Below are 19,980 nucleotides of genomic sequence, written 5' to 3'. Positions count from 1 at the left end.
TTTGCCCTGAACTTGACTGGAGGGTTGATTTGTCAATAAGTCTGGAACCCATTCCCCTTCCACCTTGGGAATTCAAAAGAAACAAAAAACTTGTTTTACTTGGTTAGAAAACAGAATTTTGAAACTAATAGTAAAAGGAATTTGGGCATATCTTGTTGCAATGGTACACATACTCTGCTTTATTACCAGAGCAAACGTTTGCATTCTATTATCGAGCTTTGGGCTAAGCCCTCGTATCCTTTATGAGTTTTCTACAGTATCTGACTCAATCTGCACATGCAAGCTGATCCAGAGAATTTGGGAAGGGAAATTATTTCCGTTTTGTGGTGATGGTGAATTTGGACCTAGTGATTATTTTTCTTAGGATGCTGTCACAGTCTCACCTGGCATTGTGTGGGAAGAAGCTATTCTGGGTTAGCTGTGACTGGGAGGTTCCTTGGCAGGAAGCCCTCAGGTTGTTGCAGCTCAGTAAGAAAGTACTTTTGACTTCTAGCCCAATGTTAATTAGCTTGGCTGTGAGCTGTGTTCTAAACTAAAAATCTCTTCAGCATAGCACAAGCTCTCAGATTGTGAAGGAAGAGGTACACTTGCTCCTTAACTGTTGATGGAGGAAAACTTTAACCTGCATGGATTAGGACTCTACCTTTCACATGGGATCCATAACTTCAGAAAAGTTATTCTATCCGATGTGATTTTAATTTGATTTTTGTAGCCTGTAGGTTGAACTTTATGCTTAAAAACCAAGCCAAACCAAAGAAAATGTTGATTGGGTTCCTTTACCTGGTTCAACGTTGAGAGAGTGGCCATCTATTTCTAGATCAAGTTGTCGAGCAGCTGCAAAACGAAAATCCTCCAAGACCCCGTGTACCGCCTTGGTGAGGTTGTATGGCACTGACTTGGAAAACCTCATTTTGCTGTTCACAATCACACTCCCATTTCTGAAGTTAAGTATTTCGAGCTGCTTAAATCCTGTAAGATTGGACTGGAGATATGGAACCAGCTGCAAAAATAAGACAGTTTATTCTTAACTGTGTTTTAAGTGCTCAGCTGCTATTAGCTCCATTTATACTCACTTCTCAACATCTGAGGCATACATTGCAGTTCTCTTTTGTTTTTGTTAATATTAGTTTTGGCTTTATCATGTGACCAGAACACCACAACTTAATGATCTGTTTGCAGTGATTATGTTTCATATTTCTACCTCTCTTTCTGTGTATTGAGATGGATGGGCAGTAATTTCTTCATTATGATTTGTGAGAATGGGTGTTTTCTAAAAATCCAGGCCAATGCTATCAGCAAAGCGACAGTGCTAAGTTCATTTGTTTTTTTAAAAAGTCCAAGTAAATAAAAACACATTCCAAATTGGGCCCAGGAGGAGACTGACCCAAGCCTGGGTAAATGAGACAGATATTTGCAAGCAGCCAATTTGAAACGAGCTGCTGAAATGAACAGCAGTGTATATATCAGTGCACCTGTCTATGCAGTAAATGTTCCATGGTCCAAACAAATGTAGTGCAGTGGAAATAGTAGGGAACCAGTGGTCAGGAGATGTGGATGCCAATCCTGGAATTGTCCCTAACTAGCCTTGTCACCTATATCAAGCCACATAACCACGGTGCTGTACCTCAGTGCCTTGATTTACATTGCAAAGAAGAGCAAAAATTGCTTCCTGAGTACTCAGTACTCAATTCCAAACTATAATTTAAGAATCTCAAAAGTATGCCTGAGGGCATTGTGCTTCAGGTTTCCACCCTTAGCTCTTCTGAGCCACAGCCACCCTTGAGATAATCAGAAAACACCCTTGAGGTTACCAGTGCTACATGATTGAGGAAATGGGGATCCCTGGATGATTGTGGAGCAGAGTTGTCCCACTCAAGTGGAAGAGAAATAAACTTAGATTGAATTGAAGACACTGATGTCTTGATGCATTCATTATGACAGCGTAGTATGAACCCTGTTTCATATAGCTGGGCTACATTTACTGGGACTCTTTCCCAAGAGTGTTCTAATATTTCTCACCTCATTGTGTGTGTGTGTGTGTGTGTGTGTGTGTGTGGTGTGATTGTGCTGGGGATGACATTGATAAGGTCTTATTTAATAGCAACTTTTCATTTGAGAGATTGGGTTTTATGTGATTTCTAACTTGTATAATTATTCAAGTTATATGAAACATATAATTTTTTTCTACTATCAGAAATTCTGCAATCTGTATCATCTGTTTCACTTGGCCATGACCGTGTAGAGGTACCACATAGTCATCACTAAGAAGCCTTTGCACCTGAACTCATTCATCCGTCAGGAATATTTTTTCGCTTTGGACCATTTCAAATGATGACAACTTAGGAAAAGTTTGCTCATACTGTTTTAAATTCCAAGTTCAGCACTTGAATGATTATGTGCTATTCCTAGATAAGAACTATAACAAAATCTTTAGAATAAATTTGTTTCCATGAGGCTGACTGGCAGTGTTTTTCACAGGTGTCTACCACATAACTTATTTCCCTGACTGGATCTGAATCCATATCCCAGCTCTAGCTGGATGCTTTCAGCAACAGCTTTGTCAGGGTCTTGTCTCTTCTGACATACATTGTCCAAGATATCCAGTGATTATGTTATAAAACAACAACAGCAACAAAAGGGAAGATGAGACACATAGAGAATTGGTAATTGTAAGCAGTGCTACTCACCAGTTGTGTGAATCGTTGCTCCAGAGCTTGGTACTCCAGTGAGCTTTTGTTGAACAGGTCATTGGAGAAGGGCATGTTAGCCACACGCAAGCTGAAAAATACTACCAGCTCTTGGCCCCTGGTGGCAATGGTCATAGAGCTAGTGGTGACATACTGTGAAGCTGGGACAGGTGTGGTATTTTCTAAGAAATGATCTGGGGTGGAAACAGATCCACTGAGTCTTGGGACTTCGGACAAGGCAGGAGTATGGGACAGAACCATTGACTCTAGTTGTCCAGTATCTTGGCTGCCTGTACTCAAGCCACTATCATCTGAAGATGCAGGTGAATGTGAAATTTCTAGAGCCACTTGGCTAATGGCAGAATAATCACTGGTAGGAATTAACAGTGTCTGGTCAATGGACATTATGTCCACAGTGCTTTGATCAGTCAGAGAGAAGATGCTTGGTGTGGTAAAGAATGGTGACGTTTCTGATGGAGAGGTAGAAGCTATATCAGGTGGAGACCAAGAGCTGTCTATGGAGGAGACTTCTGAGGCCAATTTTTAGATCCGCGTATTTGCCAAAGGAGAGAAAACAGAACAGGAAATACAAAGTTAGGCTTAACTTAAGAAAAAATACAGCATTTGCATTGATCATTTAAGTGGTCATGATATATGAAAATGAGTGGATATGAAATTGAAATGGATTTATTTATTTGAAAGTGTGAGGGAGATGGGGCCAGCGCTGTGGTGTGGTGGGTAAAGCCACTGCCTGCAGTGCCGGCATCCCATATGGGCATCAGTTCCAGTCCTGGCTGCTCTACTTCCGATCCAGCTCTCTGCTATTGTCAGGTAGGAAGTTAGAAATTAGCCTGTGTGTGTGAGAGGGGCCTGAGGAAACTGGCATCCACAGAAGCCCACTTGGGAAGCAAAGTCCTGCCCAGACCCTGATAACGTTCCAGGTGGTCCTAGCCCTTCCCCCAAGGCAATCTCCCAGGAGAATCTCTCTCCTCAGGACCAAATGGGTTACCTGGCCTGATAAACATCCTTTCTCCAAGGCGGGCACCCTAGGCCCAGCACCAGGATGGCCTGCCCCAGTCTAATAATACTGAGTGGTAAACTTGGGGAGGAAATATTTTTATTTACACACAAGAAACCCTTTGTCCTAGAGGAGAAGGAGGAGAGGGGAAGAGAAACGGTGGGAATGAACTGGACCCTTCCCTTATAAGCCCTGAGTCTAAACAAAGACTGCATGCTCAGCTCTCTGTTCTCTGCTGAACTGCTCGCCTGGCCCACGGCGTATCCTCTCCATGGAACCAGGGAACCTTGCTTCCCCCAGTCTCAGTGACTGGGCACTCTCTCTCTGTCCCTTCTGATGGATGCTGTATCCCCAATAAAATCTTGCTGCTTTGTTCTCTGTCTCATGCCTGAATTCTTTCTTGCACGAAGACAAGGACCCCATGACTTCTCTCCTGTGACACTATGGTCTGGGAAAGCAGTGGAAGATGGTCCAAGTCCTTGGGCCCCTGCATCCATGTAGGAGACCAGCAGGAAGCTCCTGGCTTTAGGTCAGCCCAGCTCCAGCTGTTGTGGCCATTTGGAGAGTGAACCAGTGGATGGAAGATTACTCTTTCTCTTCCCTGGCCTCTCTGTAACTCTGCCTTTTGAGTAAATAAGTAAATCTTAAAAAAAAAAGTGAGAGTGCGAGACAGATCTTCTATTCACTGGTTTAGTCTCCAAGTGAACAATTTTCCAATTTGCAAACTTGTATTGAGAGTGTGAGTGTAGATGACACATGTAATTCAAACTTTTATATTGATGCTACAATTGTGAAATATTTCATACTATTTAAAACCTTTATTGCTATTACATTTTATGCCCTGATAATTTTTACTATTACCCTGCATGGCTTTCTTGTATAAATACACATTGAAGTATTGTAGTTCACTCCCTTTATGGTACAAAATTAAAATCAATACGTATTTATGAACTAAGAGTGTGGTTAGATGAAGCTTTCAGATAAAGAGATTGAAGGATTATTAAAATACCCCAACAAACCTAAATCCAGAGCCACTGACAATATTTAAGGCATTAGGTGAACAAAACAGGGAGCTTTCTGTGATTACTTCAGTGGCATTTTGGCAAATATGCAGGAAAGCGCTGTTGAAATCCAAATGCTAAGCATGATGAATGGACTGTCTGGATGCAGATATCATCTCTGGACTTGCAGTCAGCTAATTTACCACAGTGCAATCACCAAAACCGAAACTCCAAGTGATAAACAGCTCTGAAAAGTGGAATCATATTAGTTTTATTACTTTCTTAAAATAAAACCTGCCTGTTGGAGTTATGTCCATATTTCAGAAAAGTGCTCTCTTTTCTCTGACCTGGAGAGGGTACCTACGTGTATCTACCCATTACTCCCTCAACTGTCAGATATGACACTTCCTGTCATCCCAGATTGCTCTGGATGTACACTTAGAGTTTTACTCAATTCTTCATGGCTGTGGACTGCATGCTTGTGTTCCCCTAACACCCACATTTGGAGCAAGCCTTACTCTACTCCCAGAATGGTTGTATGTGAAGGTGGGATCTTTGGGAAGTAATTAGGTTCTGAAGGCAGCGTCTTCCCTAATCAGGTCAGTGGCCTTAAGGAAAGAGATGAGAGAGGTGATCTCTGTTTCTGCCATGGGAGGATATAGCAAGAAGGTATCCGCCTGTAAACCGGAAGAAGAGCCCTCACCAGGAACCAGACCTCATCAGCACATCTTGATTTTGGAAGTCCTGATCACTAGAATTGTGAGACATAAATCTCTCTGGTTTAGGTCATACATCTATTTTGTTTTGTTATGGTAGCCTGAACAAAGATATGCATGGAAGGATCTGGAATAAGTAAATTGAAGGCTTCAGGTGTTATCTGTGAGGTGATTTGACTTCTTTGTGCTATGGGAAATGAATTTGAATCCATGTTTCTGTGATGTGATTTCTGTGCTCCTACAGAAAAGGGTCAAGGAAATCGGAGATAAGTACAATGACAGATGTCTGCATTCTGCTCCTGGATCAGCATCCCATCGCTCACACTTTTCTCACTATGCGGATTTTAATCAGCTTAAAATCGGCTGCTGTATTATGTCAGCAATCAGTAAAAATGAATTTATCACCACCTCTCTTCATAGCATCTTGATATTCTTTATATTCACAATAAGCCTAACCAAATTATTTCATTGATGGGACAGCTGGCTATTTACATATAAAATACAGGATGCTCATTGGAACACACTTACTTTAAAAGCCACTTTTTTGTTTACCTGAAATTCAAATTTAACGAGACATCTTGTGTTTTTCTTTGAGTCTAGCAGTCCTATTTAAATGTGATTTTTGAAAGCCTCCTACTTTGTTTCAACTCCAAATTGAAGCTACTAAGGCCATGGTCAATTCCTTTTGGGGGAAAAATATCCAAATCTTACCACTACTTGTAAGTGCAGTTTACATAATTATGTTTTCATCTGGTTTTCAAGCAAGAATTAGATGTGGCAATGACATGGGCTATACCAACATTACAATTTTTTTTTACACTATAATAGGGAAGTCAAGTACTGAAACCAAGGTCATCTATTTCATTGTAAAGTATGCAAAATAAAAAGACTCAAAATGCCTGTTGTGCTAGAGTGTGTGGGTGGTTTCTGTGGAGGTGCGGTGTGTGTTTATGTGTGTGTGGTGAATCACTAGTGAGAAGCTGGACTGTGGAGTATACAGCAAGTGGCTATTTTGGTCATTTTCTAGGCAGGAGGAATGCTTCAAGGCAGGGCAACAGATGAAATGGTTCACCCCAAAGGAGATGAACTCAAGGACAATGGAAGCTCAAGATATAAGTCAGCAGGGTGTGAGGAGGGGTACAGAGTTAAGTGTTCACATGCAGGAAAAGAAGGAAAAAAGAGGAAAAAAATTAGCGAAGTCTCCAGGAAGATAGCGAGGAGGACTTTTGAGGAAACAGGTATCCCAAGTACAAAAGATATCCCATATAAGTGCTGGTTGGAGTCCCAGCTGCTCCACTTCCAATCTAGTTCCCTGCTAATGTGCCTGGAGACAGAAGAAGATGGTCCAAGTGTTTGGGCCCCTGGCACCCATGTGGGAAACCCAGATTGAGTTCTAGGCTCCTGGTTTCTGCCTGGCTCATTGCCAGCTGTTGAGGCCATTTGTATAGCAAACCACAGATGGAAGATTCTCTCTGGCTCTGTAACTCTGCCTTTCAAATAAATCTTGGGGAAAAAAAAATAAAAGGCAACCATTGAAGACTGCATTTGTCTCTGGGGCTGGTGTTTGGTGCAGCAGTAAAGATGCCCCTTGGGATACTCACACACATATAAAAGTGTCCGGTTGGAGTCCCACTACTCTGCTTCTAATCCAGCTTCCTGTTAATGTGCACCCTGGGAGACAGCAGATGATGGCTCAGATACTTGGATTCTTGCCACCCATGTTGGAGATCTAGATTGAGTTTCTGGTTTCTGGCTTCAGACTGGCATAGCCCTGGGCAGTGAACTAGCAGACAGGATCTCTCTTTCTTTCTCTCTCTCCTCTCTCTTTCTCTTCTCTCTCTTTGCCTTTTTAGTAAAGTGAAAACTAAATGAATTTACAAACACATTGGACAACAGCTATCCAAAAGTCCTAAACATCAGTGGTCCAGATAGAAAGAAAAGGAAGTCTCTGAAAAGTAGAATTGCTAAGTCACCTGAAGTGGAAAAATTAAACTGAAAATTGCAATGAAAATTTGGGATGAATATTAAGTAAATAAAGAAAAAAAATCAAAGAAATCATTAACTCCAGGAAAAAAAGGAAACAGCAAATAGATCAGCTATGACTATGTAGTATGAATACTGAATACAGATTCAATTGTTGTCATAATATCTATATTGGGAGGGCCACGGGAAGCAAGCAGAAGGGATGGTGCTTTAAGAAACTTAAATCCTTATCTGGGCCAGAGCTGTGGCGTAGTGGGTGAGGCTGCTGCCTGCAGTGCTGGCATCCTATATGGGTTGCAGTTCAAGTCCTGGTTGCTCCACTTCCAATCCAGCTCTCTGCTCTGGCCTGGGAGAACAGTAGAAGATGGCCCAAGTCCTTGGGCCGCCACACCTGTGTGGGATACCTGGAAGAAGGTCCTGGCTCCTGGCTTCAGCTCTGCACAGTTCTGTCTGCTTCAGCCGTTGCAGCCAATTGGAGAGTGAACCAGTGGATGGAAGCACTCTCGCACACTCTCTCTCTCTAACTCTTCCAAATTAATAAATAAATCTTAAAAAAAATCCTTACCTAATAGAAAGTCAGTAAATGAAATGTGAAAGTAATTACTCAAAATTACGTGTATTAAAATATGTGGAAGAGTGAATTCCAGAAGAAATAGCTAACTGAGCTAAAAGGGACTGCTTTTGCTGAGAGGAGAGTGCAGAGGTATGAGGCAGCAAAAGCCTGTACTTGTCAAAACACTTTATTATGATTTGACATTTTATGAAAATTAACCTTTTCATTTTGAGATAATTGTAGATTCAAACTCAGTCCTAAGAAAGAATGGCATCAACAAAAATGGTAGAGCAAGAAATCAAATTCTTTCCACGAAAATAACACAAATCTGGTAAAAAGTCTTAAAATGTTTTAGAATTCTGGAAACTAACCAAAAGCTTACAGCAATCAGGGGACAACTTCATTAAGAACAGTTGGCTGAGTCTTGGTAAGAACAGAGAACTTCGTGGCATTTTTAACTTACCCTGTTCTTATTCTCCACTGCCCAGCTCAGTGGTAGTCTTGAAAATAGCAGGGCTTCTTTCTAGTGCAGGAGTCTAGGGAGAATGGGCCTCTTTCACAAAGAAGTTCAATGATTTGTTTTGATCTGTCTTTTTTTGACTTGGCAAGACCAACTCAAAAGACTTGCCTTTATCTCTCCTAACTAGGACCCCTTCTGAGGCTAAAGTGGCTACTTGGGGAAAGTCTGTGTTTTATGCAGGCAAATGTTCTAATTGCTGCAGGCAACTGTTAACAGCTGGGTGCACAATAGACTGAAAATTTGGGAGGAAAGGCTGGGGAACAAGTGCTTTCAAAAACTGACATTGCTGGGAATTTAGAAGACCACCTACATGCCCAGGAGTGGCATGAAGCCAGCAGTGGCTTCACCTGCTGCACCATAATGCCCACTCCTGTTGTATGAATTTTACCTCAGTATAGAAAAACAAGACAGACCGTGGATACTCTGAGCTCAGTTTCCTCTAATGGTTGCTTCTTGCAAAACTATAGTGCAATGTCAACCAGGATGTTGACCATGACCACACAAAGATTCTCAGCATCACAAGGATTCCATCAGGTCACCCTTTTACAGGCACCTCCATTTCTCTCCCACCAAATTGTCTCCTTAGTACCTGGCAAGCACTGATAAGTTTTCCATTTGTATAATTTTATCATTTCAAAGTATTACATAGATGGGATAAGACTGTAGGTAAGTTTTTCAGATTTGATCTCTTACCCAACACAGCTCTCTGGAGATTCACCCAGATCATGACGTATATAAATAATTTGTTTATATTTATAGCTGAAGTAGTACTACATGATGAAAATATTTTATTTATTTATTTATTTTTGACAGGCAGAGTTAGACAGTGAGAGAGAGAGACAGAGAGAAAGGTCTTCCTTCAGTTGGTTCATGCCCCAAATGGCCGCTACGGCTGGCGCACTGCACAGATCCGAAGCAAGGAGCCAGGTGCTTCTTCCTGGTCTCCCATGCGGGTGCAGGGCCCATGCACTTGGGCCATCCTCCACTGCACCCCTGGGCCACAGCAGAGAGCTGGCCTGGAAGAGGGGCAACCGGGACAGAATCCGGCGCCCCAACTGGGACTAGACCCCGGGGTGCCGGCGCCGCTGGGTGGAGGATTAGCCTAGTGAGCCGTGGCACCAGCCCACCTGTACCTCTTACTAGGCAAAATGGCCCTCCCATATTTTGATCACTTTCTAATTGGATTTTTTTTTTTACTGTTGAGTTTTGAGAATTGTATATATATATATATTCTAGATATTTGTTCCTTATCAGATACATGGTTTACAAATATTTGTTCCAGTCCTCATTTTTTCTTCTCATACTCATAACAGGGTCATTTGCAAAAGTATTATTTCTTCAGGAAATTTCTAGTTGAGGGAATAGGAAGCAGAAAGGAAACTCACTGTCATGCCACTCCCTGTGTCCTAAGGTCCCCATTTGGTCTGCCATCCTCTCTCTACCCTTCAGAGGCTTCCTACACTTGTTTGGTGTAAGGTGTCCAGGTTGTTTCATTGCTTTTGGCAAGCGGATTAGGAAAAAGAAAACCACATGGATGCTCTCTTCCTGGAGGTGGGAATGTATTTGACTTTTAATGATGTCCTTATTTTATTAAAGTATAGAATGAATAGAACTGAAGAGAGCCAGACCAATTCTGGCAGCTCACTGACAGGAAATCATTACAAAAATTTATGATAAAGTATAAACTTAAGAAATAGATCATAGAAAAGATGATAAATGTAGAAGACAAACAAAAGGGTGCCAACATCTACACAATTTGTGTTCTTAAATAAGAACATCAGGACAATAGATCAATAAAAGTTCTCAAAGCTATGACAGATGATAATTTTGTTTTATTAAAACAAACAAATTTGAATTTGCACTTACTAGCCTCTAGAACCGTGAGAAATAAATGTGTTATTTATAAGTTGCCCATTCTCAGTTGTTTTGTTACAGCAGTCTGAAGGAGCTAAGATATCCCTCAAGACAGAAAAAGTGTGGAATCTCAAGAACTGAAACGAAACAAAGCTAAACAAAACACAGGATTTGGTTACCAAGTTAGGAACAGGAAACCACACAGAATTGGCCAAAAAACTGTGCTGTTATCTGCTGACCCTGTGTTAAGGCAATGGAGCAAAGTTTTAAGTGAAAGAAAGGGTGAGTCAAGAGCTTTACAGTCAGCCATGTTGTCTTTCATGTTTGAAGGGTTACAGGCAATAGGTTTTTGAGCCCTTTTTATTTTCATTTTTGTATTTACATAAGGTGACCAAATTTCATATGTTTATAACAAAATTCATGTTATTAGAGATTTAAGAGCATAATGATACTTCCCACCATGTCTCCCCTCCTCCTTTCTTCGTTTTAATTTTTTACAGTGACATACTTTCATTTGTTTTATAATCACAAGCTCAACCCTCCACTAAATAAAGAATTCAACAAGTAGTAAGTAGAAGTAGAAAAACGACTGTTCCTCCAGTGTATAGACAAGGTCTATAAACAATTAAATCTCAAAATGTCAATTTTGTTGAGCGCTTCTTGAAATAATGACCTAATGTTATATTTCAACCAATTAAGGGAGGAATCAAAACAGAAAACTCAGGAAAGCTGTGGTAGAGGTGTGAGGGTGAGACCTAGATGCATTTAAGTATAGAAATCTGCCCAAGAAGCTGTATATGTTGTGGTTGTAGACCTAATTCTAAATGTATAGACCTCAACAATGCTAAAATAGTCAACTAATTACCAAAACTTGGGGTGTGGTGAAGATAGGTGGGCCATCAGTGTTCTCAGATTTTTTTTTTTTAAGAGAAAGGGTTTATTGGGGGAAAGCTGACAGACTGGAGGGGAGGGGCGAAGAGGGAAAAAGAGGGAGAAGGAGAGTATAAGAGATCAAGAGACAGATCAGGAGACAGAGAGAAAGAGAGCCACGTGTTCAGCAACAGGTCCTTTCAAAACTTTGCCAGGAGGTGGGCAGGGAAGTAGGAGGAGCGAATCCCGTTATGATGGAGGTTCAGCTGACACTGGTGATGGGGCCCTGTGGCCACCTGGTTTCCAGCAATGGTGGCGGGGGCTAGAGCCTAGGATGGTGTCGGGACTGCGCCATTTTACTAGCATTCCCCCCTTTTGGTTCTTAGATTTTTGTCTTTGATAGAATTACTTCAGAAATAAGGGCTGTGCTGTGGCACAGTGGGTAAAGCCCCTGCTTGCAGTGCTGACATCCCATAAGGGTACTGGTGCATGTCTGGGCTGCTCCACTTCCAAGCCAGCTCCCTGCTAATGCTCCTGAGAAAGCAGTGGAGGATGGCCCAAGTGCTTGGGTCCCTGCACTCATGTGGGACCTGGAAGAAGCTTCTGGCTTCTGCCTGGCAAAGCCCTGGGGGAATGGACCAGCAGATGGAAGATGTCTTTCTCTCCCCCCCCACCCCCATTCTGTAACTTTGCCTTTCAAGTAAATAAGTATTAAAAATAAGAGTTACTGCAGAAATTCCAACAGTGCAATGTGTGGTGCAAAGGCTAATGATTACAAACTAACATTTGAGATGATAGTAACCTTTAGGGATCTTTTGTGACTAAATATCTCATTAGGTAGGGAAATGTTTATGCAAAATTCAGCAATTTTTCAGTGTCATTTCAGTTTTGTTCTATTAAATTGAAGTAAAATCAAGTGTAGTAAACTTTTTGGAATGGTAATACTTTTATAAATATCTCTAATACCTTTGTCTTTTTAAACATTTTTAATTTATTTGAAAGATAGGAAAACAGAGTGAGTGAGCTCTGCCATCTGGGGGTTTACTCCCCAAATGCCTACAAGAGCTGGGGCTGGGTTAGGCCCAAGCTGAGAGCCTGGAACTCAGTCTGGTTCTCCCACATGGATGGCAGGGATTCAACTGCTTGGCCATTAGCAGGTACCTCCCAGCATGTGGATTAGGCAGAAGCTGGATTCAGCAGTGGAACTAGGATGGAAACCCAGGTGCTGTGATGTGGGATGAGTGTCTCAAGCAGTGTCTCATCTCCTGGGCCAAATGCCCTCTTCTCTTCTCTTTTTAAGTACTAAATATGTTTGTAAGAAGAGACATAATTATTTTCAAAATTTTAAAATTTATATAAGGGAGTAATTTAGTTAGTTCTGACCAGGAAAATTTTAGCATCATTATTTTATATTTTTTGTATTTTTCTCAATTTAACATTTAGAATAACTAATATGAATCACTTTTTGGAAAATAATAGTAATGATTATTTTTTAAAGGGGAAGGAACAAAATTTCAGGAGGAATAATTGACAAAATCTCACTAGTCCCAGTGATCAATTTCTGTTCACAATTGATCATAATGATAGGACTAAGAACCAAAGGGATCACATAAACAAGAATAAAGTCTGCAAATACTAGCTGATAGAATAAAAAAGGGAGAGAACGATCCAACATGGGAAGTGAGATACACAGCAGACCCATAGAATGGCAGATGTCCTAAACAGCACTCTGGCCTCAGAATCAGCCCTTAAGGCATGCGGATCCGGCTGAAAAGCCCATGAGACTATTTCAGGCATGGAAAGCCAAGACACTCTGGGGGAAAAAAAAAAAAACCTAAATGAAAGATCTCTGCGAGTGAGATCCCAGTGGAAAGAACAGGTCATCAAAGAAGGAGGTACCTTTCTCTGAAGGGAGGAAAGAACTTCCACTTTGACCATGGCCTTGTCTAAAAATTATCAGAGTCAGTGAACTCAGGGAGCTTCCATAGCCTTGGCAGCTCATGACAAGAGCCTAGGGTGATTACTGATGCCATAAGCAAGAGTGTCAATTTGTTAAGTCAACAACAGGAGTCACTGTGCACTTGCTCCTCATGTAGGATCTTTGTCCTTAGTGTGCTGTACATTGTGATTTAATGCTATAACTAGTACTCAAACAGTATTTTTCACTTTATGTTTCTGTGTGGGAGCAAACTGTTGAAATCTTTACTTAATGTATGCTAAACTGATCTTCTGTATATAAAGAGAAACAAAAATGAATCTTGATGTGAATGGAAGGGGAGAGGGAGTGGGAAAGGGGAGGGCTGCGGGTGGGAGGGACGTTATGGGGGGGGAAGCCATTGTAATCCATAAGCTGTACTTTGGAAATTTATATTCGTTAAATAAAAGTTTAAAAAAAATCTATTGTATAACATGCTAACTATAGTTCACAACAATGTATCAATGTATTTTGAAAATTGCTGAGCTGATTTTAAGTGTTCTCATCATAATGCATAAGTATGTGAGGTCATATGTTATAGTCCCTCCACAATGTATACAAATTTAAAAACATGTATATACAATTTTTATCTGTTAATTAAAAATAGCTCCTTGGTTATTTGGGATAAATGCAAAATTTTAAATGTATCTACATATTAAGTAAAGGACTTGAGCAGAGCCACACAGGAGGAAGATATTTTACTATCATCTTATTAATAACATGAAAATAATATCTAGAGTAAAACTGAAACAATAAATTTAATTCCTAAATCCTGGAGGACTTTGTTGTAGTTTATTACTATTTTACTTAGGTGTTTCTAAGAAGTTATGGCCTTAAAATTCACTCTTAGAGTCTGGGGAGACAGGATTAAGAAAGGCATGGGAGGAAACCAATATTTATTTGGCATCTGTAAAATTCTAGGCATTGAAAAAGAATATTTAAAAAATCCCCATTTATTTCAATCCACTGTGTAAGCTCCCAACTGATGATACACTCTATACTTCTTATTTGATGTGAATAATTGGAGTACTTGAACTATATGTCTAATTGTGTGTTTCCTTAGAGATTAAAATGGGCAATTAAGAGAGATAGCCCAAGGCTGTCAGGATGGGCGTCCCTTTGACAAATGCTCATTATTGGAGTGAAATATTCATGTCTATTTTTTTTTAACTTGCTGAATTTTCCTCTTCTTAAATCATAATCAAAGCACGTTTTCCAGTCTGTTTTGTTACACTTTTCTCCTACTGAACAAAAATGCTGAATCTGAAATGTTATTTGACTTTAATGCCGGCTCATAAAGTACTATAAAAACTTCAGAGCTCAGAGCCATATCACACCTTATCACTTCATATCTTTATTTTGAAAAACACGATCTCTACTTGCTTTCAATTTAGAATTGGCCTGATGTAAGAAAAATTGGAAAAGAACTCACCTACAAGTGTGTCTTTCTCTGTTTTGTTCATGGCTTTAGTACAATTTGTGATTGTATTCTCTGAAGAAATGAACATTTGCGGACAAATAAAGTAATTGTGACATGGATTTGACATCTAATATAGCTTTTAACAGCATGGTCTTGAGTCAATGCTGGATATTTCTGAATTATTTATGCCAGTATTGAAAAAGTTGTGTTTTTATCTCCATTTTACAAAGCAAAGTGGCATATTCTTAATAATTTCATATGTGCCTAAAAATAAGAAAGATTAAAATTGTGAATTTGGGATCACATGAGGCACACAAAACGTGATATGGTAGCCACCCTCTTATTTGGCCATTGATGACTCCTCTCTCCTATGATGGCCTGTTACCCTTCCCACACTAATGGGACTGATTTCCATTACATCATGGATGGTCCTGGGGCTAGGTCATAAAATGCTTCCACCTTACTCTCCTAGATCAATAGTTCTGGAAGAAGTCAGCTTCATGTTGAAAGAATACTCAAACAGCCTTATGAAGATGCCCATTTTAGAATCAATTGAGTCTTTCTTCTAAGCAACTTGCTAGTTATAGACGTCAGCTTGGAAGTAGATCCACTGGGCCCTGTCAAGATTATCGTCTTTGCTGACATCTTTTTAATCTTTTTAGACATATCATTGTAAAAAATTTGTGGCTGATGGTGCTGTGGTGTAGTGGGTTATGCCACTGCTTGAGACATCAGCATCCCATATGGAAACTGATTCATGGCCCAGCCGCTCTACTTCTAATCCTGCTAATATGCATGGGAAAGAAGTGGGAAGATGGTTCAAGTATCTGGGCCCCTGTTACCCACATGGGAGACCTGGATGAAACTCCTGGCTCCTAGCTTTGTCCTGGCCTAGCCCCAGCCATTGTGGTCGTTTGGGGAGTGAATCAGCAGATGGAGTATCTCTCTGTCTGCCTCTGTCTCTGTCTCTGTCTCTTTTGTTTCTTCTCTGTAAATCTGCCTTTCAGATAAATAAGCCTTTAAAATTTTTTATTAAGTCATTTATTTTTCATTTCCTTTCACTTCATTTGAAAGCAAGAGAGAGAAAAAGATCTTTCATTCTCTGGTTGTCTCCCCAAAAGACCAAAATAGGTGAGGCTGAGCCAGGCCAAAGCCAAGAGCTAGGAACTCAATCCAGGTCCCTCATGTGGGCAACAGGGACCCAACTATATGAACCATCAGCACTGCCTCCCAGGGCGTGGATTAGCAGGAAGTTGGTCAGAAACAGAGCTGGTTAAACCTAGGCATTGAGACAAATGTTTGTGCTTTGATTGATGTTTTGGCTACAATGTTAGGAGAGACTCTAAGCCAGAATTGCCAAGCTAAGTCAAACCTAGATTTACAATCTATAGAAAATGAGAGAGATCCTAAGTGTTTATTGCTGTTTTAAGGCACTGAATTTTACTTGCAGCAATAGATGACCACTACACACATAACCCTTGTATTACAGGGTTTTGAGTCTGTCAATCTCTATTTCTGACTTTCATCAGAATATCATAATAAAACTGACTTTTGGCTTAGAATAGTTATTTTAAAATGTATCATTTTTATCTTACAAGGATGCATAACTTACATAAATATGCTGAAATGAATGTTTTATCAGTATTATGATCTTTAGTGGGGGTTTGAGATATCTGTCTCCTATTTAAACAGAAGCTTTTATTTTGTTTAAAGATTTACTTATTTGAAAGAATGACGAGGTGGGTGAGTAGAGAGAAAGAAGGAATCTTCCTTCCTCAAATGGCTGCAACAGCAAGGTCTGGGCCAGGCTGAAGCCAGGATCCAGGAACACCATCCTGGTCTCCGACATGGGTGGTAGGAACCCAAGCACTTGGGCTAAGTTCAGCTGCCTTCCCAGGCACAATTAGCAGGAAGATTGGATGAGAAGCAAAGCACCCAGGACTTGAATCAGAGCTCTGAAATAGGATGCCAGCATCACAGGTGTCAGCTTAAACCTCTGCGCCACAATGGCAGCTCCTAGAGAAGCTTTCAGTAATAAGAAGACTGGGATAGGAGAGAGAGAGAGAGAGAAGGAGAGGGGGAGAGGGGTGGAGGGGGAGAGGGGGGAGGGGGAGAGGGGGAAGGGAGAGGGAGGGGGAGGGAGGGGGAAGGAGTGGGGAGGGAGAAAGAGAGATTCTAACATTGTTTACCACTCTGATCTAATCTAGTTAAAAATGGGCAATCTCAAATGACCTAAATGAAAGATGTCCACGAGTGAGATCCCAGTGGAAAGAACAGGTCTTCAAAGAAGGAGGTACCTTTATCTGAAGGGAGGAGAGAACTTCCACTCTGACTACGACCTTGTCTAAATATGATCAGAGCCGGTGAACTCAAAAGGCTTCCATAGCCTTGGCAGCTCATGACAAGAGCCTAGGGTGATCACTGATGCCATAAACAAGAGTGTCAATTTGTTAAGTCAACAACAGGAGTCACTGTGCACTTACTCCTCATGTAGGATCTCTGTCCTTAATGTGCTGTACATTGTGATTTAATGCTATAACGAGTACTCAAACAGTATTTTTCACTTTATGTTTCTATGTGGGTGCAAACTGTTGAAATCTTTACTTAATATATGCTAAACTGATCTTCTGTATATAAAGAGAATTGAAAATGAATCTTGATGTGAATGGAAGGGGAGAGGGAGCGGGAAAGGGGAGAGTTGCAGGTAGGAGGGAAGTTATGGGGGGGATGCTATTGTAATCCATAAGCTGTACTTTGGAAATTTATATTTATTAAATAAAAGTAAAAAAAAATGGGCAATCTCTCTACCTGGAACTCCCAACTCAGTAAACCTAGTACATCCTTTTTATAACAAATATACTACAATGCTCCCTTTTTGATTCTGAAATGAGATTAGTCAACAATATAGCCAAGGGACCAGTGTTGTGGCACAGTGGGAAAAGCCACTGTCTGTGATGCGGGCATCCCATTTGGGTGCTGTTTCTCGCTCGTCTGCTCCTCTCCCGGTACAGCTCCCCGCTAATGGCCTGGGAAAGCAGCAGAAGATGGACCAAAATGTTTGGGCCCCTGCAACTCAAGAGGGAGATCCAGGCGAAGTCCCTGGCCCCTGGCTTCAGCCTCAGCCAGCCCTGGCCATTGTGTCCATTTAGGGAGTGAACCAGCAGATGGATGATCTCTGTCTGTCTCTTCCTGTAACTCTTACTTTCAAATAAATAATTTTTTATAGAATATAGCCTAGCTAATACACATTTTCAAAATGTATTTTTCTACTGTAATGAAAAGGAGAAATAAAGGAAAAAGAATTTACAATAATATGTATTTAAAAATGCATTACAACATCATAAGACATAAGGTAGGTAGATCTTTGTACTTGTATGCAAACATCTACAGAGTACTGTGGATTCCACAACTATAAATACAGATGTTGTTGTATTGGCAATATTAATGTCATCTCCACTGCCCTAACAGAAGTGATTTTCTGTAATGGTTAATTCTTAGTGAAGTTCAAACAAACAAGACACTCTCTCCTTTGTTTATACGTTAGTTGTACTTCTAGAAAATTCAGATGTATTTAAAATTTTGCAAAGCATACTTTGTAAATTACACTTACTTAAAAGAAGGAATAGCAGAAAAAAATGTAAAAGACTAAGTATCCCATAGTTGTAGGATACTCATAGTAAGGCAAATTATTCTTACATATAGAAATGCAAAGGATTTTCCTTAAAGGGAATATAACTGACTGGTTTTGCATCTTTTTTTAGATTTATTTCTTCATTTCTGATGGCTGACTGTGTGTTATTTGAATTCTCATTTGAATTGGTTTTAACGTCTTTCTTTCCATTAATTAGTTGGTTGTAACCTCTGGCACATGCTTATTTTGTAATTTTGTGAGAGTCAGGATTTTATCTTTTAATAAAGTTTTGCTTTCACAGGGCTTAAGGCCTAGGCTTGGAAATTTACAGTTTTCACATATATTAATGAATGCCTGGCAAGATACACAAGTCCTGTCGGAAGCAGATGAATTTTTGAGGTGCAGTATTGCTCTGGTATTACAGAAGTGCCCTTTCTAGTACTTACTGGCAGTGCGCTCCCACGAGTGTAGCAAAGGTCTCCAGCACTCGGCCAGTTTGGAAGACACATCTGTATGAGAATCGCTGCTTGCAATGTGAAACCTCACCTGAGTTTGTCAGAAAATACCTGCAGCTAAGCATGCTCTGCTCGTCCTCTTTAGTTTTCTGAAATCTTCTCATTCATTTGTTGTTTTTGAGAAGGAAAGAGTAACTGCAAGAGCCACTCTTCCTCACGGGACTTAGACTTCTCACTGCCCACTCTTTGTCCTGGCTCTCTTCAGACCAATGGAAAGCTCCCTGGCTTCCTGGCCTCCCAAGACCCGGCCTACTTCTTTGAGACTGTCTTCGTTAACGAACATTCTCCCTATTACTATGGTGTGAATAAAATTGTGCCCTTTCTAAATTTTCTGGTACATTTTATTTTTCACACTGCTTGAGCTCTAACTTTACCAAATTATATACATTCTTCATTCTTGTAATCAATCATTCTTCAAACATTAATTGAACATTAATTAATTGAACATTAAATGAACATTAATTTATGTCAGCATAAAGTGATAATTTAAACCAATTGCTATAGCTGTATTTTTGACTATAGGTATCTAGACTTCAATCAAGGACTACAACAACAAACCAATAGAAAATGTTCAGTTAATCTAATGATCATTTTTATGGAGAATCAGTGGAATTAGTATCTAATAGTTTGCCAGAATCTTTTCTTTTTTCCCTAAGATTGAGCTTTCTGTATATTCTGGAGAGCATGGTAGAAGAGAATAAAAGCACTGGAGTTGGAATGTTTGAATATTTGATCCAATTCTGCTTTCACTTCACGCATTCATTCATTTAACAAATACTTATTGCGTACTGATTTTGTACCAAGTATTTCACTAGATCATCCTAACAGCTTTCATTTTTTCAGTACTTGGTACATGCCACACACATTTCTAAGCACTATACATGTATTAACTCAGTCTCCATAAGAACTCTGAGAGAAACACTATATGACCATTTCACAGACAGAAAACTGAGGTATGGAGAGAGGTTAAGAGATATGCCCAACGTTTCAAGTGGCTAGGTTAGGATTTGAATGTACATTCAGACTCCAGAATTTACTTCACAGTTGAGGCCAGAGTGATGAACAGACCTAGGCTTTGTCTTCAGGGAACTTCAAGCATTACCTACCTAACTGCCAGCGTGCCAAGTGCTGTCAAAGAGGACACCTATGGTGCTTTGGGAGGCATAAACTCTCCTTGGCTGATCGGTCTGCATTTGTGAAATGAAGCTGATAACACCTGCTCTGCCTGCTTTAGGGA

At 40.3% G+C, this 19,980-nt stretch overlaps 1 protein-coding gene across 1 annotated transcript in view; it reads right to left on the bottom strand.

The window, feature by feature from the left end:
- Positions 1–19,980, bottom strand: part of IMPG1 (interphotoreceptor matrix proteoglycan 1) — a 153,594-nt gene that overhangs the window by 25,973 nt on the left and 107,641 nt on the right. Inside the window, exons 15-16 of the mRNA XM_089333537.1 lie at positions 2,688–3,202; positions 781–1,000 (exon numbers count right to left, since the gene is read on the bottom strand). Coding sequence (XP_089189663.1) covers positions 781–1,000; positions 2,688–3,202 — 735 coding nt within the window. The remainder of the gene's footprint in view (positions 1–780; positions 1,001–2,687; positions 3,203–19,980) is intronic.

Source organism: Oryctolagus cuniculus, chromosome 5 (assembly GCF_051225735.1).
Source record: "Oryctolagus cuniculus isolate XC-2025 breed Fujian yellow rabbit chromosome 5, ASM5122573v1, whole genome shotgun sequence".
Taxonomy (NCBI): domain Eukaryota; kingdom Metazoa; phylum Chordata; class Mammalia; order Lagomorpha; family Leporidae; genus Oryctolagus; species Oryctolagus cuniculus.
Note: the sequence above shows the minus strand (reverse complement) of the source record. Positions and strands in the feature narration are given on the sequence as shown.